This window comes from Engystomops pustulosus, chromosome 9 (assembly GCF_040894005.1).
Source record: "Engystomops pustulosus chromosome 9, aEngPut4.maternal, whole genome shotgun sequence".
Lineage (NCBI taxonomy): Eukaryota > Metazoa > Chordata > Amphibia > Anura > Leptodactylidae > Engystomops > Engystomops pustulosus.
Genome location: NC_092419.1, coordinates 1,842,242 through 1,864,695, shown reverse-complemented (window position 1 = coordinate 1,864,695; position 22,454 = coordinate 1,842,242). Strand labels below are relative to the sequence as shown.

General features: G+C 49.7%; 1 protein-coding gene across 1 annotated transcript in view; it reads right to left on the bottom strand.

Moving 5' to 3' along the window:
* Nucleotides 1–22,416, bottom strand: part of SKIC2 (SKI2 subunit of superkiller complex) — a 28,141-nt gene extending 5,725 nt beyond the window's left edge. Inside the window, 22 exon segments of the mRNA XM_072123264.1 lie at nt 5,508–5,726; nt 5,803–5,913; nt 5,998–6,208; nt 6,281–6,407; nt 12,289–12,430; nt 12,636–12,740; nt 15,880–16,017; nt 16,093–16,230; nt 16,306–16,424; nt 16,493–16,604; nt 16,899–17,009; nt 17,087–17,166; nt 17,169–17,298; nt 17,373–17,466; nt 17,831–17,977; nt 18,054–18,160; nt 18,233–18,317; nt 19,158–19,304; nt 21,252–21,397; nt 21,467–21,601; nt 21,691–21,866; nt 22,327–22,416. Of these exon segments, the coding sequence (XP_071979365.1) occupies nt 5,508–5,726; nt 5,803–5,913; nt 5,998–6,208; nt 6,281–6,407; nt 12,289–12,430; nt 12,636–12,740; nt 15,880–16,017; nt 16,093–16,230; nt 16,306–16,424; nt 16,493–16,604; nt 16,899–17,009; nt 17,087–17,166; nt 17,169–17,298; nt 17,373–17,466; nt 17,831–17,977; nt 18,054–18,160; nt 18,233–18,317; nt 19,158–19,304; nt 21,252–21,397; nt 21,467–21,601; nt 21,691–21,866; nt 22,327–22,345 (2,799 nt within the window). The 5' untranslated portion in view covers nt 22,346–22,416.
* Between the last annotated feature and the right edge of the window lie 38 nt (nt 22,417–22,454).

The following is a 22,454-nucleotide window of genomic DNA, read 5'->3' as shown; positions in this document are numbered from 1 at the left end:
TACATAGGGGGCAGTATTATAGTAGTTATATCCCTGTACATAGGGGGCAGTATTATAGTAGTTATATTCCTGTACATAGGGGGCAGTATTATAGTAGTTATATTCTTATACATAGGGGGCAGTATTATAGTAGTTATATCCCTGTACATAGGGGGCAGTATTATAGTAGTTATATTCTTGTACATAGGGGGCAGTATTATAGTAGTTATATCCCTGTACATAGGGGGCAGTATTATAGTAGTTATATTCCTGTACATAGGGGGCAGTATTATAGTAGTTATATTCTTGTACATAGGGGGCAGTATTATAGTAGTTATATTCTTGTACATAGGGGGCAGTATTATAGTAGTTATATTCCTGTACATAGGGGGCAGTATTATAGTAGTTATATTCCTGTACATAGGGGGCAGTATTATAGTAGTTATATTCTTGTACATAGGGGGCAGTATTATAGTAGTTATATTCCTGTACATAGGGGGCAGTATTATAGTAGTTATATTCTTGTACATAGGGGGCAGTATTATAGTAGTTATATTCTTGTACATAGGGGGCAGTATTATAGTAGTTATATTCTTGTACATAGGGGGCAGTATTATAGTAGTTATATTCCTGTACATAGGGGGCAGTATTATAGTAGTTATATTCTTGTACATAGGGGGCAGTATTATAGTAGTTATATTCCTGTACATAGGGGGCAGTATTATAGTAGTTATATTCCTGTACATAGGGGGCAGTATTATAGTAGTTATATTCTTGTACATAGGGGGCAGTATTATAGTAGTTATATTCTTGTACATAGGGGGCAGTATTATAGTAGTTATATTCTTGTACATAGGGGGCAGTATTATAGTAGTTATATTCCTGTACATAGGGGGCAGTATTATAGTAGTTATATCCCTGTACATAGGGGGCAGTATTATAGTAGTTATATCCCTGTACATAGGGGGCAGTATTATAGTAGTTATATTCTTGTACATAGGGGGCAGTATTATAGTAGTTATATTCCTGTACATAGGGGCAGTATTATAGTAGTTATATTCCTGTACATAGGGAGCAGTATTATAGTAGTTATATTCCTGTACATAGGGAGCAGTATTATAGTAGTTATATTCCTGTACATAGGGGACAGTATTATAGTAGTTATATTCCTGTACATAGGGGGCAGTATTATAGTAGTTATATTCCTGTACATAGGGGGCAGTATTATAGTAGTTATATTCTTGTACATAGGGGCAGTATTATAGTAGTTATATTCCTGTACATAGGGGGCAGTATTATAGTAGTTATATTCTTGTACATAGGGGGCAGTATTATAGTAGTTATATTCCTGTACATAGGGGGCAGTATTATAGTAGTTATATTCTTGTACATAGGGGGCAGTATTATAATAGTTATATTCTTGTACATAGGGGGCAGTATTATAGTAGTTATATTCTTGTACATAGGGGGCAGTATTATAGTAGTTATATTCCTGTACATAGGGGGCAGTATTATAGTAGTTATATTCCTGTACATAGGGGGCAGTATTATAGTAGTTATATTCCTGTACATAGGGGGCAGTATTATAGTAGTTATATTCCTGTACATAGGGGGCAGTATTATAGTAGTTATATTCCTGTACATAGGGGGCAGTATTATAGTAGTTATATTCCTGTACATAGGGGGCAGTATTATAGTAGTTATATTCCTGTACATAGGGGGCAGTATTATAGTAGTTATATTCCTGTACATAGGGGGCAGTATTATAGTAGTTATATTCCTGTACATAGGGGGCAGTATTATAGTAGTTATATTCCTGTACATAGGGGGCAGTATTATGGTAGTTATATTCCTGTACATAGGGGGCAGTATTATAGTAGTTATATTCCTGTACATAGGGGGCAGTATTATGGTAGTTATATTCCTGTACATAGGGGGCAGTATTATAGTAGTTATATTCCTGTACATAGGGGGCAGTATTATGGTAGTTATATTCCTGTACATAGGGGGCAGTATTATAGTAGTTATATCCCTGTACATAGGGGGCAGTATTATAGTAGTTATATTCTTGTACATAGGGGGCAGTATTATAGTAGTTATATTCCTGTACATAGGGGGCAGTATTATAGTAGTTATATTCCTGTACATAGGGGGCAGTATTATAGTAGTTATATTCTTGTACATAGGAGGCAGTATTATAGTAGTTATATTCTTGTACATAGGGGGCAGTATTATAGTAGTTATATTCTTGTACATAGGGGGCAGTATTATAGTAGTTATATTCTTGTACATAGGGGGCAGTATTATAGTAGTTATATCCCTGTACATAGGGGGCAGTATTATAGTAGTTATATTCTTGTACATAGGGGGTAGTATTATAGTAGTTATATCCCTGTACATAGGGGGCAGTATTATAGTAGTTATATTCCTGTACATAGGGGGCAGTATTATAGTAGTTATATTCCTGTACATAGGGGGCAGTATTATAGTAGTTATATTCCTGTACATAGGGGGCAGTATTATAGTAGTTATATTCCTGTACATAGGGGGCAGTATTATAGTAGTTATATTCCTGTACATAGGGGGCAGTATTATAGTAGTTATATTCCTGTACATAGGGGGCAGTATTATAGTAGTTATATTCCTGTACATAGGGGGCAGTATTATAGTAGTTATATTCCTGTACATAGGGGGCAGTATTATAGTAGTTATATTCCTGTACATAGGGGGCAGTATTATAGTAGTTATATTCCTGTACATAGGGGGCAGTATTATAGTAGTTATATTCCTGTACATAGGGGGCAGTATTATAGTAGTTATATTCTTGTACATAGGGGGCAGTATTATAGTAGTTATATCCCTGTACATAGGGGGCAGTATTATAGTAGTTATATTCTTGTACATAGGGGGCAGTATTATAGTAGTTATATTCCTGTACATAGGGGGCAGTATTATAGTAGTTATATTCCTGTACATAGGGGGCAGTATTATAGTAGTTATATTCTTGTACATAGGAGGCAGTATTATAGTAGTTATATTCTTGTACATAGGGGGCAGTATTATAGTAGTTATATTCTTGTACATAGGGGGCAGTATTATAGTAGTTATATTCTTGTACATAGGGGGCAGTATTATAGTAGTTATATCCCTGTACATAGGGGGCAGTATTATAGTAGTTATATTCTTGTACATAGGGGGTAGTATTATAGTAGTTATATCCCTGTACATAGGGGGCAGTATTATAGTAGTTATATTCCTGTACATAGGGGGCAGTATTATAGTAGTTATATTCCTGTACATAGGGGGCAGTATTATAGTAGTTATATTCCTGTACATAGGGGGCAGTATTATAGTAGTTATATTCCTGTACATAGGGGGCAGTATTATAGTAGTTATATTCCTGTACATAGGGGGCAGTATTATAGTAGTTATATTCCTGTACATAGGGGGCAGTATTATAGTAGTTATATTCCTGTACATAGGGGGCAGTATTATAGTAGTTATATTCCTGTACATAGGGGGCAGTATTATAGTAGTTATATTCCTGTACATAGGGGGCAGTATTATAGTAGTTATATTCCTGTACATAGGGGGCAGTATTATAGTAGTTATATTCCTGTACATAGGGGGCAGTATTATAGTAGTTATATTCCTGTACATAGGGGGCAGTATTATAGTAGTTATATTCTTGTACATACGGGTAGTATTATAGTAGTTATATTCTTGTACATAGGGGGCAGTATTATAGTAGTTATATTCCTGTACATAGGGGGCAGTATTATAGTAGTTATATTCCTGTACATAGGGGGCAGTATTATAGTAGTTATATTCCTGTACATAGGGGGCAGTATTATAGTAGTTATATTCCTGTACATATGGGGCAGTATTATAGTAGTTATATTCTTGTACATAGGGGGCAGTATTATAGTAGTTATATCCCTGTACATAGGGGGCAGTATTATAGTAGTTATATTCCTGTACATAGGGGGCAGTATTATAGTAGTTATATTCCTGTACATAGGGGGCAGTATTATAGTAGTTATATTCCTGTACATAGGGGGCAGTATTATAGTAGTTATATTCCTGTACATAGGGGGCAGTATTATAGTAGTTATATTCCTGTACATAGGGGGCAGTATTATAGTAGTTATATTCTTGTACATAGGGGGCAGTATTATAGTAGTTATATCCCTGTACATAGGGGGCAGTATTATAGTAGTTATATTCCTGTACATAGGGGGCAGTATTATAGTAGTTATATTCCTGTACATAGGGGGCAGTATTATAGTAGTTATATTCCTGTACATAGGGGGCAGTATTATAGTAGTTATATTCCTGTACATAGGGGGCAGTATTATAGTAGTTATATTCCTGTACATAGGGGGCAGTATTATAGTAGTTATATTCCTGTACATAGGGGGCAGTATTATAGTAGTTATATTCTTGTACATAGGGGGCAGTATTATAGTAGTTATATTCTAGTACATAGGGGGCAGTATTATAGTAGTTATATTCCTGTACATAGGGGGCAGTATTATAGTAGTTATATTCTTGTACATAGGGGGCGGTATTATAGTAGTTATATTCTTGTACATAGGGGGCAGTATTATAGTAGTTATATGCTTGTACATAGGGGGCAGTATTATAGTAGTGTTATCCCTGTACATAGGGGGCAGTATTATAGTAGTTATATTCCTGTACATAGGGGGCAGTATTATAGTAGTTATATGCTTGTACATAGGGGGCAGTATTATAGTAGTGTTATCCCTGTACATAGGGGGCAGTATTATAGTAGTTATATTCCTGTACATAGGGAGCAGTATTATAGTAGTTATATTCCTGTACATAGGGGGCAGTATTATAGTAGTTATATTCTTGTACATAGGGGGCAGTATTATAGTAGTTATATTCCTGTACATAGGGGGCAGTATTATAGTAGTTATATTCTTGTACATAGGGGGCAGTATTATAGTAGTTATATGCTTGTACATAGGGGGCAGTATTATAGTAGTGTTATCCCTGTACATAGGGGGCAGTATTATAGTAGTTATATTCCTGTACATAGGGGCAGTATTATAGTAGTTATATTCTTGTACATAGGGGCACTATTATAGTAGTTATATTCCTGTACATAGGGGGCAGTATTATAGTAGTTATATTCTTGTACATACGGGTAGTATTATAGTAGTTATATTCCTGTACATAGGGGGCAGTATTATAATAGTTATATTCTTGTACATAGGGGGCAGTATTATAGTAGTTATATCCCTGTACATAGGGGGCAGTATTATAGTAGTTATATTCCTGTACACAGGGGGCAGTATTATAGTAGTTATATTCTTGTACATAGGGGGCAGTATTATAGTAGTTATATTCCTGTACATAGGGGGCAGTATTATAGTAGTTATATTCTTGTACATAGGGAGCAGTATTATAGTAGTTATATTCTTGTACATAGGGAGCAGTATTATAGTAGTTATATTCCTGTACATAGGGGGCAGTATTATAGCAGTTGTATGTTTTCTCACCTCTTTTAGTGTGTCTGTCAGCCGTGGTTCACACTGTGTTTTATGCTGGAATACGAGGCAGGAGAGCAGGGCAGCGATTTCTTCGGGGTTGAGGGGAGACAATGCTCCGTCCAGCACCAGCTCCGTCACCAGTAGCTCGTGGCTGCTCACCTCACAGGCTACACGTCCCTTCAGCTGCACGGCTCCGCCATGGTCTATGTACTGCAGGGTGCGCAGGACCTGAGGCCACAGGAGGAGAAGGATGAGAAGAAGCGCAGGAGCCGCGGATCCTTCATCATCCTCTCCTGTCACTCACATCGATTCTCTGCTGGTACTCGGGCAGGAGGCTCAGTGATTGGTCGGAGGTCAGGAAGCGGAGACGTTCCAGCTCGTCCATGACCTGTGATCGCCGCTCCATGCGCAGATACTAAGAGGATGAAACGGGAGAAGGTTTGAGCGACAGAGGAAACTGCGAGGTCACGCGGTGTATAGAGGTCAGTGGTGACATCACCTGGGAGGGGAATCGGGGGCTGTTGGGGCAGCTGAAGCCCCTCAAGGTTCCTTCCAGCCGCTTCACCCTGCTCACCCCCTCTACCACCTCCAGCTCCTTTATCTGCAGATCATTGACAGGGCAGAGTGATAGCAGGGAGCCGGGGGGTAAGTCGGCCAGCCGGGACAGCTCCTGCGTCACCCCAGACACGGCCGGGCCCAGGGGGTCATTCCTGAGAATTTAGGAAAACTCAATCAATAGTCAGGAACGTGCAGCAGTCCCTCCCACCTCTGGGGTCACTTACCTGAAGCGAGGGGTTTTGCTCCTGGCGGCGTCATCCAGGACTTTATCCGCGTTAACCCTTAACGTCTTACTGGTTATCAGGAGGATCTCTGAGGGGCGGAGCTTCAACAGTTTGTAGTCACATGGTCCTAACAAAGAAAGTTACCAACATGTCAAAGGGGCGGCACCTTTACCCTTCTCCGGATCATCTACCAGTATCACATGGGGGGGGGGCGCTGGACGTTATATACAGTGACTGCTCCTCACCCCCCAGCGCTGGACGTTATATACAGTGACTGCTCCTCACCCCCCAGCGCTGGACGTTATATACAGTGACTGCTCCTCACCCCCCAGCGCTGGACGTTATATACAGTGACTGCTCCTCACCCCCCAGCGCTGGACGTTATATACAGTGACTGCTCCTCACCCCCCAGCGCTGGACGTTATACACAGTGACTGCTCCTCACCCTCCAGCGCTGGACGTTATATACAGTGACTGCTCCTCACCCCCCAGCGCTGGACGTTATATATAGTGACTGCTCCTCACCCTCCAGCGCTGGACGTTATATACAGTGACTGCTCCTCACCCCCCCAGCGCTGGACTTTATATACAGTGACTGCTCCTCACCCCCCAGCGCTGGACGTTATATACAGTGACTGCTCCTCACCCCCCAGCGCTGGACGTTATATATAGTGACTGCTCCTCACCCTCCAGCGCTGGACGTTATATACAGTGACTGCTCCTCACCCCCCAGCGCTGGACGTTATATACAGTGACTGCTCCTCACCCCCCAGCGCTGGACGTTATATACAGTGACTGCTCCTCACCCCCCAGCGCTGGACGTTATATACAGTGACTGCTCCTCACCCCCCAGCGCTGGACGTTATATACAGTGACTGCTCCTCACCCCCCAGCGCTGGACGTTATATACAGTGACTGCTCCTCACCCCCCAGCGCTGGACGTTATATACAGTGACTGCTCCTCACCCCCCAGCACTGGACGTTATATACAGTGACTGCTCCTCACCCCCCAGCGCTGGACGTTATATACAGTGACTGCTCCTCACCCCCCAGCGCTGGACGTTATATACAGTGACTGCTCCTCACCCTCCAGCGCTGGACGTTATATACAGTGACTGCTCCTCACCCCCCAGCGCTGGACGTTATATACAGTGACTGCTCCTCACCCCCCAGCGCTGGACGTTATATACAGTGACTGCTCCTCACCCCCCAGCGCTGGACGTTATATACAGTGACTGCTCCTCACCCCCCAGCGCTGGACGTTATATACAGTGACTGCTCCTCACCCCCCAGCGCTGGACGTTATATACAGTGACTGCTCCTCACCCCCCAGCGCTGGACGTTATATACAGTGACTGCTCCTCACCCCCCAGCGCTGGACGTTATATACAGTGACTGCTCCTCACCCTCCAGCGCTGGACGTTATATACAGTGACTGCTCCTCACCCCCCAGCGCTGGACGTTATATACAGTGACTGCTCCTCACCCCCCAGCGCTGGACGTTATATATAGTGACTGCTCCTCACCCCCCAGCGCTGGACGTTATATACAGTGACTGCTCCTCACCCCCCAGCGCTGGACGTTATATACAGTGACTGCTCCTCACCCTCCAGCGCTGGACGTTATATACAGTGACTGCTCCTCACCCCCCAGCGCTGGACGTTATATACAGTGACTGCTCCTCACCCCCCAGCGCTGGACGTTATATACAGTGACTGCTCCTCACCCCCCAGCGCTGGACGTTATATACAGTGACTGCTCCTCACCCCCCAGCGCTGGACGTTATATACAGTGACTGCTCCTCACCCCCCAGCGCTGGACGTTATATACAGTGACTGCTCCTCACCCCCCAGCGCTGGACGTTATATACAGTGACTGCTCCTCACCCCCCAGCGCTGGACGTTATATACAGTGACTGCTCCTCACCCCCCAGCGCTGGACGTTATATACAGTGACTGCTCCTCACCCCCCAGCGCTGGACGTTATATACAGTGACTGCTCCTCACCCTCCAGCGCTGGACGTTATATACAGTGACTGCTCCTCACCCCCCAGCGCTGGACGTTATATACAGTGACTGCTCCTCACCCCCCAGCGCTGGACGTTATATACAGTGACTGCTCCTCACCCCCCAGCGCTGGACGTTATATACAGTGACTGCTCCTCACCCCCCAGCGCTGGACGTTATATACAGTGACTGCTCCTCACCCCCCAGCGCTGGACGTTATATACAGTGACTGCTCCTCACCCCCCAGCGCTGGACGTTATATACAGTGACTGCTCCTCACCCCCCAGCGCTGGACGTTATATACAGTGACTGCTCCTCACCCCCCAGCGCTGGACGTTATATACAGTGACTGCTCCTCACCCCCCAGCGCTGGACGTTATATACAGTGACTGCTCCTCACCCTCCAGCGCTGGACGTTATATACAGTGACTGCTCCTCACCCCCCAGCGCTGGACGTTATATACAGTGACTGCTCCTCACCCCCCAGCGCTGGACGTTATATACAGTGACTGCTCCTCACCCTCCAGCGCTGGACGTTATATACAGTGACTGCTCCTCACCCCCCAGCGCTGGACGTTATATACAGTGACTGCTCCTCACCCCCCAGCGCTGGACGTTATATACAGTGACTGCTCCTCACCCCCCAGCGCTGGACGTTATACACAGTGACTGCTCCTCACCCTCCAGCGCTGGACGTTATATACAGTGACTGCTCCTCACCCCCCAGCGCTGGACGTTATATACAGTGACTGCTCCTCACCCCCCAGCGCTGGACGTTATATACAGTGACTGCTCCTCACCCTCCAGCGCTGGACGTTATATACAGTGACTGCTCCTCACCCCCCCAGCGCTGGACGTTATATACAGTGACTGCTCCTCACCCCCCAGCGCTGGACGTTATATACAGTGACTGCTCCTCACCCTCCAGCGCTGGACGTTATATACAGTGACTGCTCCTCACCCCCCAGCGCTGGACGTTATATACAGTGACTGCTCCTCACCCTCCAGCGCTGGACGTTATATACAGTGACTGCTCCTCACCCCCCAGCGCTGGACGTTATATACAGTGACTGCTCCTCACCCCCCAGCGCTGGACGTTATATACAGTGACTGCTCCTCACCCCCCAGCGCTGGACGTTATATACAGTGACTGCTCCTCACCCTCCAGCGCTGGACGTTATATACAGTGACTGCTCCTCACCCCCCAGCGCTGGACGTTATATACAGTGACTGCTCCTCACCCCCCAGCGCTGGACATTATATACAGTGACTGCTCCTCACCCCCCAGCGCTGGACGTTATATACAGTGACTGCTCCTCACCCCCCAGCGCTGGACGTTATATACAGTGACTGCTCCTCACCCCCCAGCGCTGGACGTTATATACAGTGACTGCTCCTCACCCCCCAGCGCTGGACGTTATATACAGTGACTGCTCCTCACCCCCCAGCGCTGGACGTTATATACAGTGACTGCTCCTCACCCCCCAGCGCTGGACGTTATATACAGTGACTGCTCCTCACCCCCCAGCGCTGGACGTTATATACAGTGACTGCTCCTCACCCCCCAGCGCTGGACGTTATATACAGTGACTGCTCCTCACCCCCCAGCGCTGGACGTTATATACAGTGACTGCTCCTCACCCCCCAGCGCTGGACGTTATATACAGTGACTGCTCCTCACCCCCCAGCGCTGGACGTTATATACAGTGACTGCTCCTCACCCCCCAGCGCTGGACGTTATATACAGTGACTGCTCCTCACCCCCCAGCGCTGGACATTATATACAGTGACTGCTCCTCACCCCCCAGCGCTGGACGTTATATACAGTGACTGCTCCTCACCCCCCAGCGCTGGACGTTATATACAGTGACTGCTCCTCACCCCCCAGCGCTGGACGTTATATACAGTGACTGCTCCTCACCCTCCAGCGCTGGACGTTATATACAGTGACTGCTCCTCACCCCCCAGCGCTGGACGTTATATACAGTGACTGCTCCTCACCCCCCAGCGCTGGACGTTATATACAGTGACTGCTCCTCACCCCCCAGCGCTGGACGTTATATACAGTGACTGCTCCTCACCCTCCAGCGCTGGACGTTATATACAGTGACTGCTCCTCACCCCCCAGCGCTGGACGTTATATACAGTGACTGCTCCTCACCCTCCAGCGCTGGACGTTATATACAGTGACTGCTCCTCACCCCCCCAGCGCTGGACGCTATATACAGTGACTGCTCCTCACCCCCCAGCGCTGGACGTTATATACAGTGACTGCTCCTCACCCCCCAGCGCTGGACGTTATATACAGTGACTGCTCCTCACCCCCCAGCGCTGGACGTTATATACAGTGACTGCTCCTCACCCCCCAGCGCTGGACGTTATATACAGTGACTGCTCCTCACCCCCCAGCGCTGGACGTTATATACAGTGACTGCTCCTCACCCCCCAGCGCTGGACGTTATATACAGTGACTGCTCCTCACCCCCCAGCGCTGGACGTTATATACAGTGACTGCTCCTCACCCCCCAGCGCTGGACGTTATATACAGTGACTGCTCCTCACCCCCCAGCGCTGGACGTTATATACAGTGACTGCTCCTCACCCCCCAGCGCTGGACGTTATATACAGTGACTGCTCCTCACCCCCCAGCGCTGGACGTTATATACAGTGACTGCTCCTCACCCCCCAGCGCTGGACGTTATACACAGTGACTGCTCCTCACCCTCCAGCGCTGGACGTTATATACAGTGACTGCTCCTCACCCTCCAGCGCTGGACGTTATATACAGTGACTGCTCCTCACCTCCCAGCGCTGGACGTTATATACAGTGACTGCTCCTCACCCCCCAGCGCTGGACATTATATACAGTGACTGCTCCTCACCCCCCAGCGCTGGACGTTATATACAGTGACTGCTCCTCACCCTCCAGCGCTGGACGTTATATACAGTGACTGCTACTCACCCCCCAGCGCTGGACGTTATATACAGTGACTGCTCCTCACCCTCCAGCGCTGGACGTTATATACAGTGACTGCTCCTCACCCCCCAGCGCTGGACGATATATACAGTGACTGCTCCTCACCCTCCAGCGCTGGACGTTATATACAGTGACTGCTCCTCACCCTCCAGCGCTGGACGTTATATACAGTGACTGCTCCTCACCCCCCAGCGCTGGACGTTATATACAGTGACTGCTCCTCACCCCCCAGCGCTGGACGTTATATACAGTGACTGCTCCTCACCCCCCAGCGCTGGACGTTATATACAGTGACTGCTCCTCACCCCCCAGCGCTGGACGTTATATACAGTGACTGCTCCTCACCCCCCAGCGCTGGACGTTATATACAGTGACTGCTCCTCACCCCCCAGCGCTGGACGTTATATACAGTGACTGCTCCTCACCCCCCAGCGCTGGACGTTATATACAGTGACTGCTCCTCACCCCCCAGCGCTGGACGTTATATACAGTGACTGCTCCTCACCCCCCAGCGCTGGACGTTATATACAGTGACTGCTCCTCACCCCCCAGCGCTGGACGTTATATACAGTGACTGCTCCTCACCCCCCAGCGCTGGACGTTATATACAGTGACTGCTCCTCACCCCCCAGCGCTGGACGTTATATATAGTGACTGCTCCTCACCCTCCAGCGCTGGACGTTATATACAGTCACTGCTCCTCACCCCCCAGCGCTGGACGTTATATACAGTGACTGCTCCTCACCCCCCAGCGCTGGACGTTATATACAGTGACTGCTCCTCACCCCCCAGCGCTGGACGTTATATACAGTGACTGCTCCTCACCCCCCAGCACTGGACGTTATATACAGTGACTGCTCCTCACCCCCCAGCGCTGGACGTTATATACAGTGACTGCTCCTCACCCCCCAGCGCTGGACGTTATATACAGTGACTGCTCCTCACCCCCCAGCGCTGGACGTTATATACAGTGACTGCTCCTCACCCCCCAGCGCTGGACGTTATATACAGTGACTGCTCCTCACCCTCAGGTCTGAACACTTTGCCCATTAACAGATCATGGGGACTCGGAGCCGCCTTGTTCTCCGCAGAGGACACCGCATCATCTCGCTTCTTCTCACACAGCACCAGAGTCGTGTAGACCCGATTAGTGGCATCTGAAGACACCTGGGGGTGAAAGACCAGCAGGAGATATAATATATAGCGCCTACAGATACCGCAGCGCTGCACAGAGCTGTCACATCAGTCCCTGTCCCCAATGGGGTCACAGTCTAATCACCTACTAGTATGTCTGGAGTGTGGGAGGAAACCGGAGGACCCGGAGGAGACCCAGGCAAACACAATCTGAAGTCTATAGAGAGTTGCACGTTACCTGCAGGATGACCCCGGGCACCCAGGGGTGATAGTGGGTGCTGATGATGATGATCCGGCCGGCGCTCAGACACTTCATCCCATTCATGGATTCTACAACCTTTCTCTAAAGAGAAACAGAACACAAGGAGGTGACTCTGCATCTATCTCACTATATAGAGGGCGATCATTAATGTGTGTACCAGGACAGTGACTCTGCATCTATCTCACTATATAGAGGGCGATCGTTAATGTGTGTACCAGGACAGTGACTCTGCATCTATCTCACTATATAGAGGGCGATCGTTAATGTGTGTACCAGGACAGTGACTCTGCATCTATCTCACTATATAGAGGGCGATCGTTAATGTGTGTACCAGGACAGTGACTCTGCATCTATCTCACTATATAGAGGGCGATCGTTAATGTGTGTACCAGGACAGTGACTCTGCATCTATCTCACTATATAGAGGGCGATCGTTAATGTGTGTACCAGGACAGTGACTCTGCATCTATCTCACTATATAGAGGGCGATCATTAATGTGTGTACCAGGACAGTGACTCTGCATCTATCTCACTATATAGAGGGCGATCGTTAATGTGTGTACCAGGACAGTGACTCTGCATCTATCTCACTATATAGAGGGCGATCGTTAATGTGTGTACCAGGACAGTGACTCTGCATCTATCTCACTATATAGAGGGCGATCATTAATGTGTGTACCAGGACAGTGACTCTGCATCTATCTCACTATATAGAGGGCGATCGTTAATGCGTGTACCAGGACAGTGACTCTGCATCTATCTCACTATATAGAGGGCGATCGTTAATGCGTGTACCAGGACAGTGACTCTGCATCTATCTCACTATATAGAGGGCGATCGTTAATGTGTGTACCAGGACAGTGACTCTGCATCTATCTCACTATATAGAGGGCGATCGTTAATGTGTGTACCAGGACAGTGACTCTGCATCTATCTCACTATATAGAGGGCGATCGTTAATGTGTGTACCAGGACAGTGACTCTGCATCTATCTCACTATATAGAGGGCGATCGTTAATGTGTGTACCAGGACAGTGACTCTGCATCTATCTCACTATATAGAGGGCGATCATTAATGTGTGTACCAGGACAGTGACTCTGCATCTATCTCACTATATAGAGGGCGATCGTTAATGTGTGTACCAGGACAGTGACTCTGCATCTATCTCACTATATAGAGGGCGATCGTTAATGTGTGTACCAGGACAGTGACTCTGCATCTATCTCACTATATAGAGGGCGATCGTTAATGTGTGTACCAGGACAGTGACTCTGCATCTATCTCACTATATAGAGGGTGATCGTTAATGTGTGTACAAGGAGGTGACTCTGCATCTATCTCACTATATAGAGGGCGATCGTTAATGTGTGTACCAGGACAGTGACTCTGCATCTATCTCACTATATAGAGGGCGATCGTTAATGTGTGTACCAGGACAGTGACTCTGCATCTATCTCACTATATAGAGGGCGATCGTTAATGTGTGTACCAGGACAGTGACTCTGCATCTATCTCACTATATAGAGGGCGATCGTTAATGTGTGTACCAGGACAGTGACCCTGCATCTATCTCACTATATAGAGGGCGATCGTTAATGTGTGTACCAGGACAGTGACTCTGCATCTATCTCACTATATAGAGGGCGATCGTTAATGTGTGTACCAGGACAGTGACCCTTGTAGAGAGTCAGAGCCCAAACTACTGTCAAAGCCCACCTTCTTGTAAAGTGCCAACACGGTGTTTTAAGCAGTAACTTAAAGGGATCCTCCCATTACAGCAAATTATTGATATTTTTTTTTATGATAAAAAGTTTAACAATTTCCCAATATCCTTTCTGTATCAATTCCTCACAGATTTCTAGATCTCTGCTTGCTGTCATTCTATAGAAAGCTTCTAGGTTTACCACCAGTGGACAGAAATCTGTCCATGGTCACACAGGTGCACGGTTCGTTATTTCACACAGGTGCACGGCTCGTTATATATCACACAGGTGCACTTCACGTTATATCACACAGGTGCACGGCTCGTTATATATCACACAGGTGCACGGCTCGTTATATATCACACAGGTGCACGGCTCGTTATATATCACACAGGTGCACGGCTCGTTATATATCACACAGGTGCACGGCTCGTTATATATCACACAGGTGCACGGCTCGTTATATATCACACAGGTGCACGGCTCGTTATATATCACACAGGTGCACGGCTGGTTATATATCACACAGGTGCACGGCTGGTTATATATCACACAGGTGCACGGCTCGGTATATATCACACAGGTGCACGACCCGTTATATATCACACAGGTGCGCGGCTCGTTATATATCACACAGGTGCACGGCTCGTTATATATCACACAGGTGCACGGCTCGTTATATATCACACAGGTGCACGGCTCGTTATATATCACACAGGTGCACGGCTCGTTATATATCACACAGGTGCACGGCTCGTTATATCACACAGGTGCACGGCTGGTTATATATCACACAGGTGCGCGGCTCGTTATATATCACACAGGTGCACGGCTCGTTATATATCACACAGGTGCACGGCTCGTTATATATCACACAGGTGCACAGCTCGTTATATCACACAGGTGCGCGGCTCGTTATATATCACACAGGTGCACAGCTCGTTATATCACACAGGTGCACAGCTCGTTATATCACACAGGTGCACGGCTCGTTATATATCACACAGGTGCGCGGCTCGTTATATATCACACAGGTGCACAGCCCGCTATGTATCACACAGGTGCGCGGCTCGTTATATATCACACAGGTGCACGGCTCGTTATATCACACAGGTGCACGGTTCGTTATATCACACAGGTGCACTGCTCGTTATATAGCACACAGGTGCACGGCTCGTTATATATCACACAGGTGCATGGCTCGTTATATCACAGACAGTAATCAGAGCTGTGTGACATAACGAGCTGCACATTCCAGGTCTGTCCAGGGAATAGCACGACCTGTCCTGGGGTATCTGGGGCTGCGTGTCCTGAGCTTTGTGCCAGGGTTCAGGGGGCTCCGAGTGGCACCTTAGGCCCCCGTGCTATAGGTGCGCCACCACTGCACTCGGATACTGGTAGGATACACTAACAGCTGTGCTGCAGTACCATCCATGGTCACACGCTGTGACAAGGCAGTACATGACGTCCACTCATCATACACTGGTGTCCTTGATGGGAATAATCGGATCATTACCTGTAACATCTCCCTGGTGCGGAGCAGCTCCTGCACCGTCACAAAATAGTCATAGAGATCGGCCAGGTCCCCGGAGCACTCCACCTCTCCCATGTCTCCCAGCGTCCTGGTCAGGACCTTTATCTGCTGCTCATGGGCCTGGAAGATAAAGTCCAGTCACCTCCTGCTCAGGTACTACAACTCCCAGCATGCCCTGGCCTGTACGGCGCTCACCTTGCTATCTTTTTGGGTCCGGGCTTCGGCAAAACTCCTCTTCATCATATCCTCAACCCTCAGAGCCTCAACACGGAGCAGATTCAGGATCATGGAGTAGGTGAGACGGAACTGGGACTGCAGCAGGGTGGGCTTCCCCTGGAGAGCAATGCACAGGTAAGAGGAGTCTCATCATCCACCCTGTGGGGACAACTTCCCTCTCCGCATCCTCACCATCATCATCCTGTGCAGATCACTCATCTCCGGCACATCCGTCTTACACAGGATTATCACCATCCCCGTATTATCCAGTCCTCGCCGCCCGGCGCGTCCGGCCATCTGTATGTATTCTCCTGTGTGAGGGAGCAGCACCCGTCAGCACCCTGAGCTCCCCGACATCACCCACTGCAGGGACACTTACCTGGGGTCAGGTCTCTGAAGTTGGTGCCATCGTGCTTTCTGATAGAATCGAACACCACGGTGCGCGCCGGCATGTTCACCCCCATCGCAAACGTCTCCGTGGCAAAGAGGATCTGAGAAACACAAAGTATCAGCCAATAGGATCAGAGCGGCTCCTCCTCCAATCACATTCTCATAGGAAGGACATCGTCCAATCAGGATCCAGCGATCAGGAGGACGGACCCCCGCAGTGCACGAGAACGGGGGCCCAGTGTGACTGACTGAAGTGTGAGGTCAATATTCACTCGATCGCTGGGGTCACCAGTAGTTCAGATTGTCACCCCATATCCTGTGCATAGCGGATACTAATCAAACATGTACAACCCCTTTAAGAGCAAACTTCCCCTTTATGTGTGGTTTCCACTGACCTTGACAAGTCCTCGGCTGAATAACATCTCCACCACTTCCTTCAGGATGGGCAGGATGCCGCTATGATGGATCCCGATGCCCCTCTTCAGGAGGTCCAGCATGTGTAATACCTGCACACAACATACAGGTGACCGTCACTAGACATGCTGGGAGTTGTAGTGCGGCAGCATCACCGTCCTGCACAGACCTGGGGAAGCTGGCGGTCGCCCCCTCGCAGCCGGCTCAGGCACTTGTTGTAATACGTCTGGATTTCGCTTTTTCGGATGTTGTACACAAGTCGATGGTGGTCAAAGCTCCGGCGTTCCCCTCACATCGAGAACGAGAGAAGGTGAAGACCACCACGGGAAGGGCGTCCCTCTGCCGCAGGGCCTGAAGGAGAGACAGCCACGTGCCCTTATCCTGCAGGCACAGAGGTCACCATTAACCCTTACACTAGGACATGACAAACTACGGGGGGTGACGTCTCCCCTTACGTGTCCGGCTCCTCCCCCATGCGGGTGCTTGGCGCCAAATGACTGCGAGTACTTGGAGGTGCGCTCCTTCTTCGCTTCAACTGCAGCGTAGTATCTGTGGAGACAGGGGGCGTACGTTAGGGGAGAAATGGGCCACTATCGGGCTCAGCCCACCGAGACCCAGAACAATCAGTGGGACCACAGGACAAGGGGTCCTCATCCTGCGCAGCTCTGGGGGTCCCATCAGCACTCAGCAGCCTTTACCATGTGGAGTAACAGGTACAGCAGATTAAAGCTCCCTCTAGTGGTGGCTGCAGACGGTGTAACATGGAATATTAAAGGAGTTTTCCAGAACTGAACTATCCCAAGACTATGTGATCCATGTAAGACCCTCTGACACGGGCGGCTCTTTCATGTGATGTCACGTACAGTACTGAGCACGGCCACTATACAACGTGCGGCGCTGCTGCGGATCTTACCCCTTGGTCTGGAAGCCTCCGGTGGCGTCGAGCAGCAGGAAGAACTGGTTGAGGGTCTTGTGGCTGTTCCCGGTGTAGAGATAATGCTCCAGCGGCACCGGCCTCCGGCTCGTGCTGATGACGTAGATCTTCCTCTTCTTTATCCTCCTGTGAGACGTGGTTATATTATTACCAGTGACTGGAATAAGGAGACGATCTGTTCCGTCCGTCCGTCCGTCCTCACCCAATCCAATCCGCAAACTCCAAGGTGTTGGGGACGGTGGCGCTGAGCAGGATGATGTTCACGTGGTCCGGGAGCATGATCAGAACCTCCTCCCACACAACACCGCGCTGCAGGGGGGATACGTGGGGTTAATGGGGGTGTGAGAGGGACTTACCTCCGTGCAGGGTGTGAACACTTACCTCCACATCATTAATGTAATGAACCTCATCAAAGATCACCCACTCCAAGTCCCGGATGACGTCAGAGCCGTTGTACAGCATCGACCTGGAAGACGGGAGAAGAGGGGGAGGGGGGGGGGGAGAAGAGGGGGAGGGGGGAGGGGGGGAGAAGAGGGGGAGGGGGGGAGAAGAGGGGGAGGGGGGGGGGGGGGGAGAAGAGGGGGAGGGAGGGGGGAGTAGAGGGGGAGGGAGGGGGGAGAAGAGGGGGAGGGGGGGAGAAGAGGGGGAGGGGGGGGAGAAGAGGGGAGGGGGGGGGAGAAGAGGGGGAGGGGGGGGAGAAGAGGGGGAGGGAGGGGGAGTAGAGGGGGAGGGAGGGGGAGTAGAGGGGGAGGGAGGGGGAGAAGAGGGGGAGGGGGTGGGAGAAGAGGGGGAGGGGGGGGGAGAAGAGGGGGAGGGAGGGGGGAGAAGAGGGGGAGGGAGGGGGGAGAAGAGGGGGAGGGAGGGAGAGGGGGAGGGGGGGAGAAGAGGGGGAGGGGGGGGGAGAAGAGGGGGAGGGGGGGGAGAAGAGGGGGAGGGGGTGGGAGAAGAGGGGGAGGGGGTGGGAGAAGAGGGGGAGGGGGGGGAGGGGGTGGGAGAAGAGGGGGAGGGAGGGGGAGTAGAGGGGGAGGGAGGGGGAGTAGAGGGGGAGGGAGGGGGGAGAAGAGGGGGGAGGGGGGAGAGGGGAGGGGGGGAGAGGGGAGGGAGGGGGGAGAAGAGGGGGAGGGGGGGAGAAGAGGGGGAGGGGGGAGAAGAGGGGGAGGGGGGGGGGGAGAAGAGGGGGAGGGGGGGAGAAGAGGGGGAGGGGGTCCCGAAATCTTATGGATACAAGTTCTAGATCGCGGGGGTCCAACTTCTGGGACCCCAACAATCAAAATAATGGTGTAAGTAGTGACAGCGAGGGACCTACCTCAAGATCTCTGTGGTCATGATGAGGCAGGAGGCCCCCGTGTACAGCTGCACGTCCCCCGTGATCAGCCCCACATCCCCAAACGTGATCCGAAAATCTCTGAACTTCTGATTGGACAAAGCCTTGATGGGGGAGGTGTATATAGATCTAGGAGGAGGAGAGGGGAGTTATGGGATGGGAGAGGTGTATATAGATCTAGGAGGAGGAGAGGGGAGTTATGGGATGGGGGAGGTGTATATAGATCTAGGAGGAGGAGAGGGGAGTTATGGGATGGGAGAGGTGTATATAGATCTAGGAGGAGGAGAGGGGAGTTATGGGATGGGGGAGGTGTATATAGATCTAGGAGGAGGAGAGGGGAGTTATGGGATGGGAGAGGTGTATATAGATCTAGGAGGAGGAGAGGGGAGTTATGGGATGGAGAGGTGTATATAGATCTAGGAGGAGGAGAGGGGAGTTATGGGATGGGGGAGGTGTATATAGATCTAGGAGGAGGAGAGGGGAGTTATGGATGGGAGAGGTGTATATAGATCTAGGAGGAGGAGAGGGGAGTTATGGGATGGGAGAGGTGTATATAGATCTAGGAGGAGGAGAGGGGAGTTATGGGATGGGAGAGGTGTATATAGATCTAGGAGGAGGAGAGGGGAGTTATGGGATGGGGGAGGTGTATATAGATCTAGGAGGAGGAGAGGGAGTTATGGGATGGGAGAGGTGTATATAGATCTAGGAGGAGGAGGAGAGGGGAGTTATGGGATGGAGAGGTGTATATAGATCTAGGAGGAGGAGAGGGGAGTTATGGGATGGGAGAGGTGTATATAGATCTAGGAGGAGGAGGAGAGGGGAGTTATGGGATGGAGAGGTGTATATAGATCTAGGAGGAGGAGAGGGGAGTTATGGGATGGGGGAGGTGTATATAGATCTAGGAGGAGGAGGAGAGGGGAGTTATGGGATGGAGAGGTGTATATAGATCTAGGAGGAGGAGGAGAGGGGAGTTATGGGATGGAGAGGTGTATATAGATCTAGGAGGAGGAGAGGGGAGTTATGGGATGGGGGAGGTGTATATAGATCTAGGAGGAGGAGGAGAGGGGAGTTATGGGATGGAGAGGTGTATATAGATCTAGGAGGAGGAGAGGGGAGTTATGGGATGGAGAGGTGTATATAGATCTAAGAGGAGGAGAGGGGAGTTATGGGATGGGAGAGGTGTATATAGATCTAGGAGGAGGAGGAGAGGGGAGTTATGGGATGGAGAGGTGTATATAGATCTAGGAGGAGGAGAGGGGAGTTATGGGATGGAGAGGTGTATATAGATCTAGGAGGAGGAGAGGGGAGTTATGGGATGGAGAGGTGTATATAGATCTAGGAGGAGGAGAGGGGAGTTATGGGATGGGAGAGGTGTATATAGATCTAGGAGGAGGAGAGGGGAGTTATGGGATGGAGAGGTGTATATAGATCTAGGAGGAGGAGAGGGGAGTTATGGGATGGGAGAGGTGTATATAGATCTAGGAGGAGGAGAGGGGAGTTATGGGATGGGAGAGGTGTATATAGATCTAGGAGGAGGAGAGGGGAGTTATGGGATGGGAGAGGTGTATATAGATCTAGGAGGAGGAGAGGGGAGTTATGGGATGGAGAGGTGTATATAGATCTAGGAGGAGGAGAGGGGAGTTATGGGATGGGGGAGGTGTATATAGATCTAGGAGGAGGAGAGGGGAGTTATGGGATGGGGGAGGTGTATATAGATCTAGGAGGAGGAGAGAGGGGAGTTATGGGATGGGAGAGGTGTATAGATCTAGGAGGAGGAGAGGGGAGTTATGGGATGGGAGAGGTGTATATAGATCTAAGAGGAGGAGAGGGGAGTTATGGGATGGGAGAGGTGTATATAGATCTAGGAGGAGAGGGGAGTTATGGGATGGGGGAGGTGTATATAGATCTAGGAGGAGGAGGAGAGGGGAGTTATGGGATGGGGGAGGTGTATATAGATCTAGGAGGAGGAGAGGGGAGTTATGGGATGGAGAGGTGTATATAGATCTAGGAGGAGGAGAGGGGGGTTATGGGATGGTGTAAGCTCTGTGGTCTAGTACACCTACAGCTCGCGCTCACCTGGTCATGTGCTTGAGAGATAACGCTATTGCGTATTCCGCCACCACGGTTTTCCCCGCGGACGTGTGGGCAGCGATGAAGACGCTGTTCCCGGCCTCCAGACACTGCACGGCCTTCTTCTGGAAGACGTCCAGCTCGAATGGATGCTGCAGGGACACAGATGTGTGTATACAGGAAAGCTCGGCACAGTATACAGGATCCTATCCTCCTCCTACCTTATAGGCCAGATCCGGGATCCGCTTGTAGAAATCATCCACCGGGGAATGACTGTTCAGGGGGACGGCCCACTGCTCCTGGGGGGCTTCTTCAGGCAGTGGAGCCGGGGGAAGAGGCGCCGAGCTGGAGACCGTCTGATGGAGAAGTAACAAGGGGCAATGATCCGTCCTACCTGTCAGTACACAGTGATGTGCTAGGACTACTCCCATCCTCCTCCCGTTACCTCCACTCCCAGCTCCTCCAGGCTGCTGCTCCTCGGGAGACTTTCTGTCTTTGTTTCCTTTTCCTCCTTTTTGTCTTTCACATCATCCTCATCCTCGCTGGAGTCTCCCAATGTAAAATCCTCCAGGGACCCCAACAGCAAGGCAAAGGGAATGATCCCCGGAGGACGGTTTCCATCTGTGGGATTGAATTGTTTACTTTAAAGGGGTTTTCTCTACTTACAGGACAAGTCATCAATATTGGATCTTTGGGGTTTAATAGTCTCACATGAAGGGGGGGGGGGGGGGGGGGCTGCAGTAACAGCAATTGGCCACTGCAGAGAGAATGGAGCTGGAATTCTGACGCCATTGTCCCATATGTGGTGTTTGATATTGGGGACCTATTCATTATCACTTGGGTAACATTCCCTTTAAGTGCACATGTCTAAGGCACAGCAACATCCGCTATCCAGGAATCATCCCAGCTACTTCTGAGAAAGCTGCGGAACCTGCCTATAGCAGTACATACATACCCAGCTTTCCCAGGAGCGGATAGAACTAGAAAACAAGCAGAACTCAAGGGTTTTCAGTGGGGGGGGGGGGGGGGGGATCTAAATATGGGGCGCACATGTGTGGAGGAAGTAAGATCCGATGGTTACCCGGCTGCTTGAAGTTCATCCCGTGTTTCCATCCAGGGGGGGCGGTCAGCAAGTCTGTAAGAGACACAATGTTACATCTCCGGTTACTACAGGGGGTCCCACCTACAGCGAGGTAAGTGTCTTCAGAT